The sequence below is a fragment of the Nicotiana tabacum genome, chromosome 12 (assembly GCF_000715075.1).
Source record: "Nicotiana tabacum cultivar K326 chromosome 12, ASM71507v2, whole genome shotgun sequence".
NCBI classification, from domain to species: domain Eukaryota; kingdom Viridiplantae; phylum Streptophyta; class Magnoliopsida; order Solanales; family Solanaceae; genus Nicotiana; species Nicotiana tabacum.
The window spans coordinates 31,297,644-31,318,533 of record NC_134091.1 but is presented as its reverse complement, the minus strand read 5'-3'; the positions used below and the strand labels follow the sequence as shown (position 1 = coordinate 31,318,533).

Below are 20,890 nucleotides of genomic sequence, written 5' to 3'. Positions count from 1 at the left end.
CTTTGGTAGAGAATTAAAAACAAGAGATAGATTGTGAAACCCGACCCTTTAAAATAACAAGAACAACAATAAGCCTAAACTTATCACCTTTCTTGAATACCTAGAAGTGATCTAAGATTTTGAAAGAGTTTAATCTTACTACCTTAAGTTGAGTCTTGAAGGTTGAAGAATAAATCCAAGAGTAGACATACACAAGAGTGCAAGAAAAATCTCACAAGTTTTATTGATAATAGTCTATAATAATCTAAAACCTAAAAACAAAGAAGACACCTCTTTATATAGAGAGGGGGTCACGAAATTTCTACCTAAAAACAAGGAAATAAAGTCCTAAACTACTTTGGACAACAAGTCCAAATATCTTAGGAAAAGGAAAAATACTAGAAAACAAAAACCAAGTCAATCTTGGAAAGTAACTCCAACAATCTTAGGAAAAGGAAAACATAACCTTAACTACCTTAGAAAGCAATAAATCTAGTTCCAAAATATATGGAAATAAGTTAAAACCAATCTTGGATAGAATCTTGAAAGTCCCAAATCAATCATGAATAGGATCTTGGAAATCTTGAAGACAACTTGCAAGCAACTTGGCACCAACTTGTACCCAACTTATATCACGCCTATTGAACCTTTCTTGGGCAGCAAGTAAGTCCTTTTTATGTTATAAAAACGTGACTTCATGTAGGACTTATTGGGCTGCAAGTTTGGACACATTTTTAGGTGCCAAATAGGTCCAATAGTGGCCTGATTTGGACTTTCTTCAGAGGATGTCTCTTGGGATCTAATCCACCTTTTCTTGAACATGAATTTGGACCATAAAATAATTATAATACCTAGACAACTCATATCCTTTATCCTTGAGCTCTCCATCCCAATTAACAACTTCTTTATTTGCACTTGAAGTCTAATGACCTTGTTTTGCAACTCTTTAGCTTGACATCTTGTTAAAGGCCCTCTTTGAGATTCCAAAGCTTCATTCTTGTCCTTGAATAGATTTGAGCTTGCTAGGATGCTATCATTCCCCTCTTCTTGAAGAAAATTCGTCTTCAAATTTCGACCTTGCAAGAAAAAAAAGTCACGCACTAGTAAATGGCATCCACTAATCTGAAAAAATGGTAGGAATAAAACAAGATAGTGACCATGTGTCCACTTAACCCAATTAAGCCTAATAGGTGTAAATACTCCTTTATAAAGTATATGGACATCATCATCCCAATAAAATTTATGCCTACTTAGAGTTGTCCAATAAAAACCTCTCTTAGATGCATTATGTAATGAAATTTGCAATGCGATCTTGTCAATAAGGTAGTCCAAACATGTGCATGCCAAAGAAATTACAAAATATTGGTCATGCATCCATTTAACACAAGTATCTCTGCCACATGTATCAAATAAGACACTCTTATGATATAGCCAAGTATCAATTATAAATCCCATGGATTCTTCTACATGTAAGTTATTCAAAGAAGCACATAAATTCTCAGAAAGGTCAGAAAAACCCATAAATTCCAAAATACAAATTTCAATACATTCAAGCTCATGATAAAAACTTTCCCCACTAATATTCGCAACATCAATGGATTCTACATAATTGCTCAAACTGTCATAGAAAGAGTCATAGATATGTTCATGAAAGAGTATTTGATCACTAACGTCACAATAATCATGCATATCCTCTTTAATAGTAGCAAACACTTTTACAGGCTCACAATCAACATGCCTAGAGGAATGACTTCCCATCAAACAACAAAACTCACATTCTAGCAATTTATCACATGAAAACTCATTAGACACTTGAATAAGAGAAGAAAGAGCATTTAACTCATTAGCAAGCCTCTTCCCATAAATTTCATGCCTCTTTCCACCAAGTTGAAATGCATAATCATCTATGCCATACTCAATTTCAAAAGGAAGCAAATTACTCTTGCACTTTAACTTAGATATTACAGTTAATGACTTGATATGCATCAAAATATCATCATCCACAAAAATTATTAAGTCACCAACATAAGAAATAAGAGTATAGTTCATTACCTCCAAAAATACCTTAGGTGTTCTAGGAAGGCCAAGAATGTAAATGAACCAATTATACATATCATACTTGGACTTATTTACTAATGGAACAACATCACCTTGTATTTTTTTATGCAATGATTCCAGCTTAGCAATGGCTTTAGGAAACTCCATGTCATAAACCTATAAATAAGAATTAAAATAGTCAAAAGGTTCAATAACAAAGAATTTAACCAAGCTTTTATCTTCTACCATCCAACAAGAATTAATTTCGCCTAATTCATGTTGGAATCCAATTGGATCCTTTGCCACCATTACTCGCGCCTCACCTTTCCTTTCAAAAGGTCTTTCAACACGTGGTTGCACAAAATCACAAGAACTAAAACAAGAATGAGTTAATGGGTTAGGAAGTAAAAAAATTTTATTCTTGCTTACACTCTCTTTGGTTTTTATCACAAAACTAACTTTTCCCTCAACCTTAGCCTCTTTTCTCTCACTAAAGTTTTCTTCTTCTTCTTTACTCGAACCCTCTTGTTTTTCTCTCTCTACCTCAAAGACTTTTCTTATCTCATTGCCTTCTCTCTTTTCTTTTCCCTCAAGCTCACTCTTTTTCTCAATTGACATCCCATTCTCTTCACTCAATACAACCTCTCATTTTTCCTCTCTTGGGATGTCAACATGCACTCCCTTACTCCTCTCATTCTTTTCTCTCTCATATTTTTCCATATTCTCTTTAACAGTCTTTTCATCTTCATAAATTTGTGAGGGAGTCAAAGGTCCAAGAATAAGTTTTTTTCCGTTAACCTCAAAAGAGTATATATTATTTTTCATGTTATATGAAGCTCTTCTATAGGCATACCATGGCTTTCCCAATAAGATATGATAATTATTCATGGGAATCACATCACACCAGATCGCATCCTCATACCTTCCAATTGAGAATAGTAATAACCCTCTTTTATCTACCTTTACTCCTCTCAACAAGTAGAGTTCAATATGCTCAACACAAGGCAAGTTCAATTTTCCAACCATATAAGTGTTAATTGAGTTATAGCCAAACTCTTTGTCAATTCTAAGGGCACAAATCGCAGACATCACTTTAGCTCTTGTTTGAAAAATAATTCTACCATTATCTTCCTTCCATTCGGTATATTGTAAGTTTGACTTTTCAAATTGTTGAGTCATAGCTCGCCTCCTTTCACTATAACTACATGTTTGAAACATCTTGAACAAAGATTAGAAGATTATGTATCTCTCAAATTTGGTTTTTTCCTCTAATGTTCTCGCCTCTCTTGCCTTTTTCCACTCAAAGCAACTCTTGGCCGTTAATCTTTAGATTTATTAATAAACCTTACTAGTCACAACCCTTAGTGATAAGAATGTGGAGTTAGAAAAAGAAAAGGAAAGTGAAGGACCAAACCTTGGAAGAATAGGAATTGGTTATGTAGAAGAAAAAAAAAAGGAAAAAATTTAGGAAACCCAAAACCCACAAGAATAAGGAAAGAAATTACCTTAATCTTCAAGAACTAAGATTCCCTCTTCTTGTTTCCTTTCTTGACGTGGAAACCAAATAACACTTGAATTCTACAAATAATTATGAGCCATAATGCTTTTCTTTGAGCTGATTTTCAATTTTTTTTTTGGTTTTGTTTTGCTCAAGAACCTCCCAAGATTATCAAGATTTAAATCTTGATTAGCCTATGCTCTGATACCACTTGATAACAACACGATAGGGGTCCAAGAATGACTAAAAAAATAAAGAAACGTGCGGAAGCTAAAAGAAAATAAAGAAACAAAAAAAACAACGAAAAATTAAATATAGATTGAATTCAAGAAAGAGTTTCTTGAATTCAAGAAGTCTATTCTTGAAGTTGAATCCTAACAACAACAATTAGCTAACAAAGAACTAATTGCCTTTGGTAGAGAATTAAAAACAAGAGATAGATTGTGAAACCCGACCCTTTAGAATAACAAGAACAACAATAAGCCTAAACTTATCACCTTTCTTGAATACCTAGAAGTGATCTAAGATTTCGAAAGAGTTTAATCTTACCACCTTAAGTTGAGTCTTGAAGGTTGAAGAATAAATCCAAGAGTAGACATACACAAGAGTGCAAGAAAAATCTCACAAGTTTTATTGATAATAGTCTATAATAATCTAAAATCTAAAAACAAAGAAGACACCCCTTTATATAGAGAGGGGTCACGAAATTCCTACCTAAAAACAAGGAAATAAAGTCCTAAACTACTTTGGACAACAAGTCCAAATACCTTAGGAAAAGAAAAAATACTAGGAAACAAAAACCAAGTCAATCTTGGAAAGTAACTCCAACAATCTTAGAAAAAGGAAAACATAACCTTAACTACCTTAGAAAGCAATAAATCTAGTACCAAAATATATGGAAATAAGTTAAAACCAATCTTGGATAGAATCTTGAAAGTCCCAAATCAATCATGAATAGATAGGATCTTGGAAATCTTGAAGGCAACTTGCAAGCAACTTGGCACCAACTTGTACCCAACTTCTATCACGCCTATTGAACCTTTCTTGGGCAGCAAGTAAGTCCTTTTTATGTTATAAAAATATGACTTCATGTAGGACTTATTGGGCTGCAAGTTTGGACACATTTTTAGGTGCCAAATAGGTCCAATAGTGGCCTGATTTGGACTTTCTTTAGAGGATGTCTCTTGGGATCTAATCCACCTTTTCTTGGACATGAATTTAGACCATAACATAATTATAATACCTAGACAACTCATATCCTTTATCCTTGAGCTCTCCATCCCAATTAACAACTTCTTTATTTGCACTTGAAGTCTAATGACCTTGTTTTGCAACTCTTTAGCTTGACATCTTGTTAAAGGCCCTCTTTGAGATTCCAAAGCTTCATTCTTGTCCTTGAATAGATTTGAGCTTGCTAGGATACTATCAGGTTCTACCTGGGTTAAGCTACGAAAAGCAAGCCTGGGCGAAGAGTACCTCTACCCGAAAATATAAGCTAGATCCCTTTAGGCGAAAAGGTTCTACCTGGGTTAAGCTACGAAAAGCAACCTGAGCGAAGAGTACTTCTACTCGGAACTATGAGTTGGATCCCCCTGGGCAAAAAGGTTCTACCTGGGATAAGCTACGAAAAACAAGCTTGGGCGAAGAGTACTTCTGCCCGGAACTATGAGCTGGATCCCCCTAGGCGAAAAAGTTATACCTGGGTTAAGCTACAAAAAGTAACCTGAGCGAAGAGTACTTCTACCCAGAACTATGAGTTGTATCCCCCTAGGCGAAAAGGTTCTACCCGGGTTAAGCTACGAAAAACAACTTGGGCGTAGAGTACTTCTACCCGGAACTATGAGCTAGATCCCCCTAGGCGAAAATGTTCTACCTGGGTTAAGCTACGAAAAACAAGCTTGGGTGAAGAGTACTTCTACCCGGAACTATGAGCTGGATGCCCCTAGGCGAAAAGGTTCTACCTGGGTTAAGCTACGAAAAGCAACCTGAGCGAAGAGTACTTCTACCCGGAACTATGAGCTGGATCCCCCTAGGCGAAAAGGTTCAACCTGGGTTAAGCTACAAAAAACAAGCATGGGCGAAGAGTACTTCTTCCCGGAACTATGAGCTGGATCCCCCCAGGCGAAAAGGTTCTACCTGGGTTAAGCTACGAAAAACAACCGGAGCGAAGAGTACTTCTACCCGGACCTATGAGCTGGATCCCCCTAGGCGAAAAAGTTCTACCAGGGTTAAGTGACGAAAAGCAAGCCTGGGCAAAGAGTACTTCTACCCGGAAATATGAGCTGAATCCCCCTAGGCGAAAAGGTTCTACCTCGGTTAAGCTACGTAAAACATCCTGAGCGAAGAGTACTTCTACCCGAAACTATGAGATGGATCCCCTTAGGCGGAAAGGTTCTACCTGGGTTAAGCTATGAAAAGCAAGCATGGACGAAGAGCACTTCTACCCGGAAATATGAGCTGGATCCCCCTAGGCGAAAATGTTCTACCTGGGTTAAGCTACGTAAAACATCCTGAGCGAAGAGTACTTCTACCCGGAACTATGAGCTGGATCCCCCTAGGCGAAAAGGTTCTACCTGGGTTAAGCTACGAAAAACAACCTGAGCGAAGAGTACTTCTACCCGGAACTATGAGCTGGATCCCCCTAGGCGAAAAGGTTCTACCTGGGTTAAGCTACGTAAAATATCCTGAGCGAAGAGTACTTCTACCCGAAACTATGAGCTGGATCCCCTAGGCGAAAAGGTTTTACCTGGGTTAAGCTACGGAAAAAAACCCAGCATGGGCGAAGAGTACTTCTACCCGGAACTATGAGATGGATCCCTCTAGGCGAAAAGTTTCTACCTGGGTTAAGCTACGAAAAGCAACCTGAGCGAAGAGTACTTCTACCCGGAACTATGAGCTGGATCGCCCTAGGCGAATAGGCTCTACCTGGGTTAAGCTACGAAAATAATCCATAATAGTGATGCATGCTGAAAATAAAAGAAAAATAGAGATTTTGTGAAACTCACCTTTGGTGACATTCGTTCTTTAGGAATCGCCATTCTGCACTTCTTTGTTCCTGCTTGCAAACAAAGAAAAATTGTGAGTTTTAGAAGTGGTGGTCGGTTTGTGGTCTTGATATCTTTGGCAGCTTGGCTTTGTGCCCATCTTTTTTTATGATGATTTCCTGAATACCACGGTTGGCCGCATGTGACTTAACCTTTTCAACTTTATTTTGACTTTGTGGCATTTCACTTTCGACTTCTTTCCTCAACACTTTCAATTTCAGAGCATTGGGGAACCTTTGGCTTTTCAAACTTTGCCAAAACGGTTAGCCACTTGGGACTTAACCATTTCAACTTCATTTTGCCCTTGTAGGCACTTTCAATTTGATTTCATCCTTAGAAGAGTTTTTGATTTCGAAGCATCGGCCGCCATGGCCAGTCAGGGTCAACTTGATGCCCCTGCCGAGCCTAGGTGCCTTTTTTGCATATTAGCTTGTATCAAACCGGAGTCATTTAAATCAGTCTTGCTATCCCTTCTTTGCCTTAGTTTTGGAACAGAGTTAGACCGAAAGGGATTCAAAGAAAAACAAACAATGGAATGGACAATGAATTTAGACAAGAGGTATCCCTTTAGGGGAAGGAAAGAAGGACTTATCTAGAGTACATGCGGACTTCAATGAACATGACATGCCTTTTGGACTTGATACCTGATCTGTGTAAACCGTCCGACTCTTAGAAATTTATCACAACTTTTGCCTCGAAACCTAGAAACCTTGCCCAGGACTGTCAATACCAATGGCTGTGAAGATCCTCTTTTCGATCAGTAGTGCCCTTTGCAGGTTTTCACCAGCTAATCTCTCTCATTTCTCTTCTCACCATCGCCTTATAGCGGGTTTTCACTAACAAGACTCTCTCATTTTCATTTTCTTTGCTCGTCATCGTCCTATGGTGCCCGTGAGGGTTTTCACCAATAAGACTCTCTCATTTTTGTGGCATCAGATCCAAGTGATTGTATCCTCCAATTCTTGAACATTTTCGTTGATTGATCGGAAGGACTTGAAAAAGATTTGGGTAAAAAGGATTTGGATTGAATTACAACTTTGGAACCTCTCAGGCAAAACCATCGTCGAACCATTGTAACACCTGCCCAGTTTCAAATTTTGGGGGAATGTTGATTTTTATTTTGGTATGACTGAACCCCAGAGAGAAGCTACCTACGTATCCTTTCGGAATCAAGTCGAACGCAGTTCGATTCACTTTGTTTTGATTTTCTTTTCTTTTTTTCATTTTTTTAATATTTTATTTTCTCTTTTTTGTTTCATAAAACTTCCAGGATCCAAAGAGGGTAATCAAAGAAAAGTAATCGGCTCAAAAGGGTTTGCAAAGGGTTGATAATGTTTGGGTAGCGAGAATGAAAGCCTTCGTCATCCCAATCAGAAAACATTAAAGATACGTAAAAGGGTCAAACATAATACCTTTTGACCGTGTCTATATAGACAGTTGTCTCTGAGACATTTCCTTTGATATCTCCCAAATACAACGCTCTCTTTTGGCAGTAATCTTGTTACAATGTATGGATCTTTCCCATCTGTATAGACAGTTGTCTCGGAGACATTTTCGTCGAATTTTCTGGGCCGCACTTTCTTGTTGTAGGCACGGGCCATTCTTTATTGGTACAACTGTCCGTGGAAAACTGTTGCAATATGTTTTTCATCAATCATAGTCAATTGTTCCAAACCGGTTCTTGACCCAATCCTTATCCTCAATCTCGGCTTCAACAATGATCCAAAGAGAGGGAATTTCAACTTCTTCCAATTTCATTTGGATCTTGGCTTAGGCCTAGTGTTCCACTTCTTTGCTTATTTTCTCACAAGCCTTATCTTCAACACATTCTGCTTCTTGATTCATTATTTCGAGGTCTGGCGGCATTTTAGGATGTGGGCATGAAGTCCGCAAGCATGTCATGTTATTAAAATCTGTATTAACAGAATTGAAAAGAGAATGAGAAAGGTGACAAGATTAAGAAAAGAGACATTCCTAGACAATGAAATATTAATTTCATTTAATTAATTTTTTTTTTGAATTTTAAAAATAGAAGGGTTTTCATCGGAAAGTAAGACAATAATGTAAAACATCCGGATTACATCCTGAAATAATCTGGATACAAAAAGGATAGCAAGACTGGCTACAGAGTCTCCCATTTAATGGGGGACTTTCAGGTTTGGCGATCGTTTCTTTTTGCTTTTCTTTTGTCTCGGCAATGGATGTAATGTCCTTCAGTGCCGGATCAAATTCCTCATCTTCACGGATCATTCCGACAACTGGCCTATTGGTGTGAACATGCAAAGGATTGTTCATCATATTAGGGGCCTCTTCATCCCTAAGCATTATTGCCTTGACCTCGATGAGGTCTTCCACTGCTCTCTTAAGAGTCCAACAGTCTTATGTATCATGCCACACTGCTCTAGAGTGGTATTCACATCTAGTACTAGCCCGGTGCGAGGGGGACTTGGAGTTTGGCCTGTTCGGGACTATTAGCTGCAGTAGACCTAGCATGACTAGCTTTAGAACAAGTTCGAGTATGATTCACCAACAAGGGTGAACTGATTCCATCTCGGGGGCTCTCTTTTTTTTCCTTTTTTGTTTTTGTTGTTTTTACTCCTTTTTTTTCTCTGTTATTTTCTGTCACTCTTTTCGTTTTCACTCAATTTCATTTTTTCGATTTATTTTTTACTCAATTTATTTATGGCTATGATCGAATCCGATGGGGATTGCCTGCGTATCATGACGCCGCATGAATCAGATCTTGCGTAGTTCGGGCTAAGGCTGTCCAACGGGACGGGACGTCCGACGTCCCGGTCCCGTCCCGCGTCCCATCCCGTCCCATCCCGTCCCATCCCGCTTAATTCTAAACGGGATGGGCCCATGTTAAACGAGACACGGGATGGGACGGGATGGCCATTTCGTCCCGTTTGTCCCGTCCCATTTCGTCCCGTCTCATCCCGTCCCGTCTCGCCTGTCCCGCCTGTCCCGTCCCATCCTGTCCCGTCCCGTCCCGTCCCGCCTGTCCCGCGTCCTATTTTTTGTGCATTATATACAAAAAACTTATAATCCTGTTTTTGAAGGTTTTCCTAAGACCACTGTTAGAAATGATGTTTTTAAATTTCAAACCGAATATCTTCAGTATATTCGTTGTGTATTGTTTTACTTAGATTGTAAAGTGCCTATCACATCTGATATAGGTCATAGTCCTAATGGTTGTGATTATTTAACTGTTACATGTCATTGGGTTGATCATCACTAGAACATACAAAAACGTATTATTGGTTATAAATTTGTTGATTCAAGATACAATGGAGCATATATTGCAACTACTGTTCTATAAATTGTTTATTTTTATGGACTCATTGATAAAGTTTTAACTATCACCTTAGATAATGCTTCTGTTAAGTGCTAACACAACTACAACAACTAGCTTAATGAAATTATTGCAAAATTAATCCAACTTATGCACCGACCATTAATGAAATGATTGCAAAATTTAAAAAGTATTTTTTTCATATTCCCCAAGTTTATTTAATTTCTACTATACTTAACCCATCTTTAAAATTAAGAGGTGCAAATGGACTTGTTCGTAAAATTTATGAGAATTTAACATTTCAACAAAATGAACAACCATCTCTCGAAGACTGTCAAGCTAACATATATTCTTATGTTAGATCAATGTTTGATAAATATAAATCTATGGAAACACCAAGTGGTGAAACTAGGGAAGAAGAAGAATACAATGAGATACTTAGCACCGGGAGCTATGACGACATGGAACTCATGGAACATCAATCAACATTGCCAATTCAAGAACAATGTCCGAGAGAAATTATAGATAAGTTACAACTTACAACGAAGTTATATAGGAGCTTACAAATATTAGTATGATAATTTGTAATTGGCTACTAAGAGACCTAGTTCAAATAGAACCCTTCCTAGAAGGTGGCTGCGTAGAGCCGTAGATTAGGTGCTATTCAAAAGAATTATATTTGTATGTGAGATTTGAAAGTTCTATTAATAAAATAAAAAGCTCTAAGCGTTGAATTGTTTTTATGAATTGTCTTACACTCTTACTTAGTTACTTAGGGGCTTGAAATTATATTAAATAAATTATAACTCTATTATAAATTTATAATTACTAGAATATTTCATTACAAGTCTTTTGTTTTAATATTTTATAATTCTCTACTAAGTTTCCTAATTTCCGTTTAATTTTTAAGTTTATTAAATAACTCAAAAAACTAGTTGTTGCAAACTTTAAAAACTTAGTAATTGTCAAAAGAATAACGGTTTCCAAACTCAATGCTTAAATAAATTTTTTTTTTAAAACGACACTTAAGGCCCGCGAACGCGTTCCGTCTCGTCCCGTTTGTTAGCGGGACGGGATGGGCCTACCGTCCGTCCCGTCCCATCCCGTCCCGTCCCGTTTGTTAGCGGGACGGGATGGGACTACCGTTTGTCCCGTCCCGTTTCGTCCCGTTCCGCCACCGTCCCGACTAAATGTCGTCCCGTCCCATCCCGTCCCGTTAATTCTGTCCCGTCCCGTTGGACAGCCATAGTTCGGGCAAATCGGGAATAAAATAAAATAAAATAACGCTTTTTTTTACTCATATACAATTAATCCCATAAAAGTTGCTAGCAAGGAAAAATATTTCGGATTTCTTTTTTTGGATTTTTTTTTTTGTTGAAATAAAACTTCTAAAGACAGATTTTTTTTTTGCCTTTTGTTTTTTGGAATCTTCGAATGAAATACTTTTTTTTAAAAAAAATTGATTTTTTTTTAAAAACACAAAAAATATTTTTTTGGATTTTGATTTATTGGCCACACCTAAAGCACACTACGTTATTCAAAGTTGTTTAATTATTTGCTAAGTTTGGGATTATTGTGAGGCTCAAAGGTTACGGGGTAGAATTACGAAAAAGGTAAGATTGATTATTAAAGATTACTAGAGGTATCAATTATGCCGGGTATAGGTCTGATAATGTGACAAGAAAATAAATCCTACTTATTCATTCTACTTTATCTATACTTAAGAAAATTAATGGAATAAAGTGAAAGCCTACTAAACTCCAACGTGATCTCTACCAAATCAAACAATAGCTCATTTGACTTTTCCAATTCATGATTAATACTCACACTTAACATAAAGCCATAAGAACCCCACTTAACAAGAATAACTATTAAACAAGATATGCACTTAGTGTAAGATTGATTCAAAACACAGTAGCATTTGTCGTTGATGAAGCAGAGAGCAATAAACCACTCAGACTTTCACATTGATTCAACAGTTAAACACACCACATAATCACACCGATAATCCAAAACATGAAATTTTAATGGAAATATTGATAAGAACATGGAAACGGACCTTGAACATGCAACGGTTTTCAAATATATTGATACGAAAAAATCTCCTACTCGTACATAATCTTGTTCAAAGTGAAGAGATCCAGAAACAAAAATGAGACCTTCGTCGTCAACTCGTAACTAACCGTACGCCGGAACCTCGAACCAAGACCTCGTCGGGGACTTTTCCCGGACTGTTTTCACTCAGATTTTAGCGACCAAGAGTGGCTTTTTCCTACTGGTTTTGTGATGTTTGCGAGCTAGTTTTTGGAGGGAGAATCAATGTATTTTTGCGGTAGTTTTGAAGCTGAAAATTGGCGTTAATGGATGTAGGTTTTGCAGCTGTTTTGCTACATTTTTGGGCAGCTTTTGCTATAATTTCGGGCTGCTTTTTGCTGGAATTCAGGGTGAGATTCGTTGCTATTTTTTGCTATGTTTTGGGGGTAGTTTCAGTTGGTTTTTATAGCTAAAAGGGTACTGGATTTTGAGGGTAGTTTAAGGCTGATTTAGAGGTAGGTGTTAATGGAGATTTTGTGCGTTTTGTGCTGGGGAAGAAGGAGGTAATCCCCTCTTCTTCTTCTTTTTTTGTGTGTACATATAATAAGAAAAGATGAGAGGAGGAGTGTTGAAAATGAACCATGGGGCAAGGAATAGTGACACGTGAATAGTGTAGTAAGTGAGTGATGGGACAAGGGAATAGTAAAAAGGGAGTGAGATGTGATATGTGAATAGTGTAGTAGGTCGGTGATGGGACAAAGAAATAGTGTAGGGAAGGTAGGAAGTAATTTTATTAGATTTGGTCCGTGATTCAAATAAATTCTTCCGCCCTCTATGTAATAGACTTTGTTAAAAATATTACATATTCTCTAATAAAGCCTACTAATAAAAATAGTATAAAAGTTAAAATATCAAAATTAAATTTAAAACTATTTAAACACTAAAAAAAGTGATAAAAATTTTAAATATAGTCAAAAATTAGGTGCTCAGTGAATTCTCGTTTCCAGCTCTTCCTTCTCTTCGTCTTCGACTCTTTCGTACCTTTTGATTCAACTGATAATTGATTGAATTCATCAAATTGCATGGTATCAGAGTAGATAATCGATTGAATCTAGGGTTCTTCACTGTGATTTTGTTGAAGAACGAGAGATTCATCGAACCTCTGTTTTGTTTTTGCTCAAAACCCTAATTTTCTCCAATGGCGGTTGATGAAGTCACTGATCAAAGCTCGGTTGTGATTGATCACAATCATCCTCTCTATTTGCATCCATCCGACACACCTGGAGCATTGTCATTGGGTTTCTAGTTGATTGGAATGGAAAATTACACATTGTGGAGTCAAGCTATGGAGGTTTCGCTATTGACTCGCAATAAATTGGGATTTATTGATGGAGCTAATACACGCGACACCTATAGAGATAAGTATGCTAACATATGGGACCGTTGTAATGCTATACTAAAATCCTGTATTATGCATAATGTAAGTCGCGATCTGTTAAGCGGTGTTCTGTTTCGCTCAAATGCATGTGCAATCTGGGCTGACCTGCGTGAGCGCTTTGACAAGGTGAATGCTTCACGCATGTATTATCTTCACACAGAGATTTTTACATTGACTCAAGGAACGTCTATTGTGTCTGTGTATTACTCTAAACTGAAGGACCTTTGGGATGAATACGATTCAATAATGCCACCCCCAACTTGCTGTGATAAGTCTAAAAAAAATTTTGATCATCAACAATATCAGCGATTGTCGCAATTTCTAATGGGACTTAATGATAATTACAGTCAAGCACGCAGTCAAATTCTCATGAAGTCTAAAATGTCCGCTGTTAATCAAGCTTAAGCAATGATTCAACAAGATGAAAGTCAAAAAATTGTAGCTGGTAATAGTTCATATCTCTGATTCTTCAGATCCCACAACCTTGGATACATCAAAGATGGGACAAAAGATGAAGAAAAATTACAATTTGGAGTGTGATTATTGTAACATGAAAGGGCACACAAGGAATGGTTGCTACAAGTTGATGAGGTGTGAATATTGCAACATGAAAGGGAACCTAAAGGCGAATTGTTACAAGTTGAATGGCTACCCTATGGATTTTAAGTCAAAGAGGAAAGTAAACATGACTAGTAGTCTTTCAAGCCATAATGCTCATATTTCATCCGATGGAATGTCATTTAAACCACAAAATTATGGTCAACAAGGCCTTGGACAAGGACAACAACAGTTAGGGCAACAACAATATGCCCTTGCACCTGTGTTTACACCTGAGCAGTATCACCAGATCCTTACTATGCTAAACAAAACACGTCTCAGAAGCTCCTGCTAGTGCACATATAGCAGGTAACGTTTCATATGTTCAGCAGTCTAATGAAAAATGGATTGTAGATACTGGGGCCACTAATCACATGGTTGGTAACCAAAATACTTTGCATGATAAAGTGACAACAGGAAATGCAAGCAGTGTACAGCTTCCAACAGGTGATTCAGCTAAGGTATCTCATGTTGGAAGTTGTCAACTGAATGGAGGAGAAACTATTACAGGTGTTTTATGTGTGCCAGCATTCAAGTTTAACCTATTGTCTGTGTCTCAACTGACAAAGGCTCTTAAGTGTTGTGCTGCCTTTTATCCTGAATTCTGTATTTTACAGGATCTCTTTACTGGGAAGGTAAAGGAGATTGATAAGAAGGAAGAGGGACTTTATGTGCTTCATACACATGGAAGACTAAAGGATCCAGTTAAGTCATTCACAGTAGTACGAGATGAAACTGAGTTGTGGCATAGGAGGTTGGGGCATGTTCCAATCTCAATCATTACGAAGTTGCCTAGTTTCAATTGTAGTAATAGTACTGGAATAAGCCATTGTGATATTTGTCCATTGACAAGGCAAGCTAGAATTCCATTTCCTATAAGTACTAGTAGAGCAGCAGACTGTTTTGATTTGTTGCATATGGATGTACGGGGGCCTTACAAAGTCTTAACTCATAATGGGAAGAAATTTTTTCTCACAATTGTAGATGATTGTTCTACATGGACTGGAGTTTTTCTATTGCATCTTAAATCTGATGTAATTACAGTACTCAAACACTTCATTATTATGGTAAGAACACAATTTGGCAAGATGATAAAATGCTTCAGGTCTGATAATGGCACGGAATTTTTTAATCAGAATTGCAATGAACTATTTTCAGCACATGGAATTATGCATCAAAGTTCTTGTCCATACACCCCACAACAGAATGGGATGGTGGAAAGAAGGCACAGGCATATCTTGGAGACAGCAAGGGCCATAAGGTTTCAGGGTCACTTGCCTATTCATTTCTGGGGGGAATGTGTGGATGCAGCAGTATACATCATCAACAGGATACCCTTCATTGTTCTAAACAACAAATCACCATTTGAAGTGTTGTTTGGCAGACAAGCTTCTATATCTCACATGAGAGTTCTAGGATGTTTATGTTTTGCCACTAATCTAGTGAGGGGAGATAAATTTGGTCCTCGAGCAATAAGATCAGTATTTCTGGGACATGCTCCTACACAAAAAGGATACAAGTTATACAACATTGAGCAAAGGTCCATCTTTGTGAGCAGGGATGTAGTTTTCCATGAAGATGTATATCCCTTTCAACAGTTCAGAGTATTCCCTCAGACAACTTCTATAACTAACACTAATTGCATGTTGTCACCTGTTAGTAGCAAGGGTGATAGTTCTCTTGAGACTGATCCTATTAATACAGGAGACAGTACACCTATACATGAGATATATGACACATCATCTGATCCTACATTTTCTATTCCCAGCGGTGTAGATGAGGCTTCCCTTCCTGCTTCAGAGATACAGACACCAGTTATTGACAACCATGCTTTGGTACAAAATGAGGCACCTTTTGCTTGTGATTTGAGGAAGTCTGGCAGGACCATCAGACCTCCCATTTGGCTTAAGGATTACATTAGACCTCAAAGAGGGTCCAGTTCAACACATCATTGCTTATACCCAATCCGTGATGTCACGCATTATGGTGGTCTCTCAGCCAAATATCAAGCTTATGTTACCAAGGTTTCTTCAGAAACTGAACCTACATCCTATTATGAAGCAGCTAAGGATGGGTTGAGGCCATGAAGGCAGAGATTCAAGCTTTAGAAGACAATCACACTGGGAAGTTGTGACATTACCTCATGGAAAGAAGGCAATTGGTTGTAAATGGGTCTATAAGATCAAGTATACAGCTTCTGGAGATATAAAAAGATTCAAGGCTCAATTGGTGGCTAAAGGATATAGCCATAAGGAAGCCTTGGATTCTCACGAAACATTTTCACCTGTAGTGAAAATGGTCACAGTTAGGTCTGTGATTGCTATTGCAACTGCAAAAGGTTGGGTCTTGCACCAAATGGACGTGTACAATGCTTTCCTGCAAGGTGATTTGGAAGAAGAAGTATATATGCATCTGCCTCAGGGATTCTCACATTCAGCAGGTAAAGCACAAGTTTGTCGACTGCACAAGTCCCTTTATGGGCTTAAACAGGCCTCGCATCAATGGAACATCAAGTTAACCACAGCTCTTCTTCAGTCAGGTTTCAAACAAAGTCACCTTGATTATTCTTTGTTCACCAAACATCTTAATAGGAGAATAGTCATCATTCTAGTATACGTGGATGACTTACTCATTAATGGAGATGATGCTGTACTTATATCAGACACTAAAGACATATTTCATCAAAGTTTCAAAATAAAAAAATTGGGGGAGCTAAAATATTTTTTGGGAATTGAGTTTGCGAGGAGTAAGGAAGAAATTTTGTTGCATCAGAGGAAATATTCCCTTGAACTTATCTCTGATGTTGGTTTGGCAGGGGCTCCTGCTTAGGTGAATTAGAAGCTGACCACAACTGAATTTGATCATCAATTTGGTATTGACAATGATTCTTTGCTCCCATATCCTAGAGCCTACCAGAGATTGATTGGTAGGTTGCTCTACTTGACTATTACTAGGCCGGACATCTCTTTTGCAGTGCAATGTTTGAGCCAGTTCATGCATGCTCCTAAGACCTCACACTTAGAAGCTGCATTAAGAGTGATCAGGTACTTGAAGAAGAATCCTGGTCTAGGGATCCTTATGTCATCTACAGGCTCTACCAAGTAGCAAGCCTACTGTGATGCTAATTGGGCCTATTGCCCAAATACCAGGAGGTCTGTAACTGGTTATCTGGTTACACTTAGTGATTCTCTCATTTCTTGGAAATCCAAGAAGCAAAATACTATTTCTCGCAATTGAGGCTGAGTACAGGAGTTTGGCCTCAACAGTGGCAGAGATTGTGTGGTTAGTTGGTTTGTTCAGTGAATTGGGGGTCTCTCTCACTCTGCCAGTTCCACTTTATTGTGACAGTAAATCAGCTATGCAAATTACTGCTAACCTAATTTTTCACTAAAGAACTAAACATATTGATATGGATTGTCATTTCATCCGTGAGAAGGTGCAACATGGGCTAGTAGAGACTGTGTATTTGCCTTCTGTGGATCAGCCTGCTGATCTCTTGACAAAGGGATTGGGTTGTCTTCAACATGATCACTTGCTATCCAAGCTAGGCCTAAAGAACATTTTCATTAGACCTAGCTTGATGGGGGTGTTGAGGAATGTACTGATACGGGGCAAAGTAGTTAGTGGTAGTTAGTTTGTTATTTAAATCATAGTTAGCTAACTAGGGTACATAATAGTAACTATGGTTGAGTTAGAAGTCAGTTAGTATAAATAGTAGTTAATCGGTTAGTTGTGTACAATTGGATTTCATTTTTTCAATGGAACAGTGAATTCTCGTTTCCAGCTCTTCCTTCTCTTCGTCTTCGACTCTTTCGTACCTTTTGATCCAACTGATAATTGATTGAATTCATCAAATTGACATATATGTACAATTTTGGATCCAAAGTTTTTAGCGCATTTGAGAATTCTTCAATTTAATCTAATTTGGCTCCCCACAATGCCTGGACTGTGTAAAACCCCTTAAGAATCTTGTTTTCCATTGTATAAAGATATATCAAAATAATTTGGTAAACAACTGCATAGGCAAAAATGAAAATGAAAGAAAGAAAGAAAAATTCAAGCATTAGAGGAAAGAAGAGAAGTTGTATCGCATGAATAACACAAAAATCTAGTCAAAGCTAAAGGCACACATAACTTTATCAATCTGAAAGTTGCAGTAACATGAGAAGAGATACATCGACAGAAAGTAGTACTTAAAGAGTTACAGTTCACATAAACTTTATGCATACTTCTTTCTTTCACTTTACAATCTTTTTGTTTGCTCATGGAAGTAAGGCATTTCACATGTAACATCTTCCTTTGACTTTCTCAATTGTTATACTAACAATTATGGCCTAGCAAGTATGCACAACAAAAGTTGTTTGATATATCCTGTAAAGACTCCTTATCTCGTCATAGAATATTTAAAGTGCCATAAAGAAAGGACCTTAACTTCGCTATGCCAGACTAACACATTTCTTATAAAACCAAAATAGAGTATTAGCTAAACAAAATTTCTCCAACAATATGAAGCATGTAAGTGAGTATTGAAGTACAACAATAAAGACAGGGGAACTGTGGCAGATTCTCTATTTGCTTCACAATATGGAGTCAATAATCAAACCAGTCTCAAGTTCCACAACACTATAGCAAAAAGTTTAATATGATTTAAACACCGAAATAACTTTTAAAGCTTACCATTTAAATCTTTTGATAACCTGAAAAATTCACTATTTTTCAGCTTGACATCTCAGCCCGCCTCTCTACCACTTCCACTTGAATGTATACTATTGCTATTAAATTTGGATCTCAAACCCAAAGCCTCCTACCCGATTTATACATCAGGGGAGTGTATTACTTGAATAATGATAGAGTGTTTGCCTTTTTTATCCAACTCTTTTAATTCGTAGTTAATTGGGACAAAAATAATTATTTTCTCCCGAGATACATTTGTGCATATCTACTGCGACGTTACAAATTTCTATTAACAATTCAATGTTCCTCAATCGTTTAAGGTCTACACAGCAAATCCATAGTATCCTTGTTTCCGGATACACATGTTGTAAGTATTGCAAGTAGTTTACAATTTTACAAAATTAATATCTGTAAGTTGGTATAAATCCAAAAAACAATATGGTATATTTATTCTCTTGTTAACACAAATAAAGTTAGGTAAATAGTAGACATATTCTAATGGAAATGCAAATGGCAACAAACGGCATATATGTAAAACATATGATACAACTAATAAGAAGTTAACAATGTAGCATTTGAGTTGTTGAATGATAGATCAGAATGTTGGGGAGAATATGTTGAAAAAAATATAAATAAAACATAGTTAGTGGTTTCACTCATATGATCAAACACCTTGAATTTGCACAGTGCGGTAGTACTAAAAGTCATTTATATGAACCTGATGTTGTACAAAGGTACGTAAGCCAGAATACATAAAAAGCGTATATAGAGGAAACAACTAATTTCATGGAGAAATCTTACTACATATCAATGTGCACTAATAAACTTATAGCTATAACTACCAAAAGTAATCTCTAATACCAGGCGCTTTGAAGATTATCATGCAGAGGTTTTAATTTCAGCTTCTCATATTTCTGTAAGAAATTATATTTAAGAAGAAAGAAAAACAAAAATCTAAGAGAAGGCGAGCAAATGAGAAAAACTTTAAGAAAATCAGTGGCTTTGGCATATTATCAAACACTCTCTGTGCATAAGTGTGCAAATCTGATACAATTAACGCCATGAGTGTGAAAATCAAGCGAAAATTCCAACAGAACAGAGGAAGTATCAGATACCCATTAAAATCTCATTAACAATAACAAGGTGCATTTAAATAGAAATAAGACCATAGAAAAACTTACCAGTAAAGACAAGCATGCAATATATATCTTGTTTAGCTATACTTGTTCCATTCTACACAAGATCTTTGCATCTTGTTTCTCTCTTTATCTCGCAACCGAGGATAGAGAAAGGGGAGGAGAGAGAATTATTAACCTTGATTAAAGGTTTAAGTTAACTAAGCAAGTCTTATCCCTTAAATTAATAAGAAGACACGTGTAAGATAATCAAGCCCAACTTTGGGAAAATGGAGAGATTGCAACTGGAGAGGAGGAAGAATAACAAGAGCAGAAGAAAAGGAAAAAGAAGAAGAAATAAAGAATATTTTATGCAAGCCCATGTTGAAAGATGCTAAGGGATGATACTTATTCTAGAAGAGTCTAGCAATTCTTTCAACGCCCTTGAATTAACCTAGCTCTATTTATTTCCTCATTACTATTTGTACTCTTTTATTTAATGTGTGGGAATCGGCTTGCATGTAACTTGACTTTTTCCTCATATATATTTACATAAATTAACTCTAATTCTTACATAAATTCTTAAATATGTCAAGGTGTATATCATCAACTCTAATTATAACTTTGGTCTAAAGTGAAAAACGAAAATAATTACACCTATTTCATTTGCCCAGATTCTCTTCGCTTGAGCCAAGGAAGGTGAAAGATTTGATTCATTTTACATTTACTTTTTTCTAAATTTCTATGGCTAAAGTATAGTATTTACTATTTACAAACCAAATGCTACGATTGGAAAAATGGATAGTCATCGGAAATAAAACATTACCAAATTTCAACATTGTTCGATAAAGTCTAGAAGGATAATAAATTTTTAATAGCTTGATAGCATTTTTGTTATTAAACATTAGTTATCACTTAGAGGTCATTTTGTAGAGTGCATCAGATAAAATAATACATGCATTAACTTTGTGTATTAGTAAAATCTTGTTTGGTACACCTTTTCAACTTATGTATAACTAATACAAGCATTAGTTATACACCATATTTGATATTATCATATGTATAGCTAATGCATAGTAAACCATGGCATTAGCAATGCCAAGGCTATTAATGCATGTATTAGCATGGTTAAAGGCAGAATTATCCTTAAAGTCCCTTAAAGCTAAATAATATGGAGCA

General features: G+C 36.9%; 1 protein-coding gene across 1 annotated transcript; it reads left to right on the top strand.

Annotated features, from left to right (window-relative positions):
• Positions 1-12,213: 12,213 nt before the first annotated feature.
• On the top strand, positions 12,214-13,730 carry LOC142167075 (uncharacterized). The gene is made up of 3 exons (XM_075227231.1): positions 12,214-12,297; positions 12,385-12,450; positions 13,194-13,730. Exons 1-3 carry the CDS (start codon positions 12,214-12,216, stop codon positions 13,728-13,730), a joined length of 687 nt encoding a protein of 228 aa, XP_075083332.1.
• Positions 13,731-20,890: the final 7,160 nt, after the last annotated feature.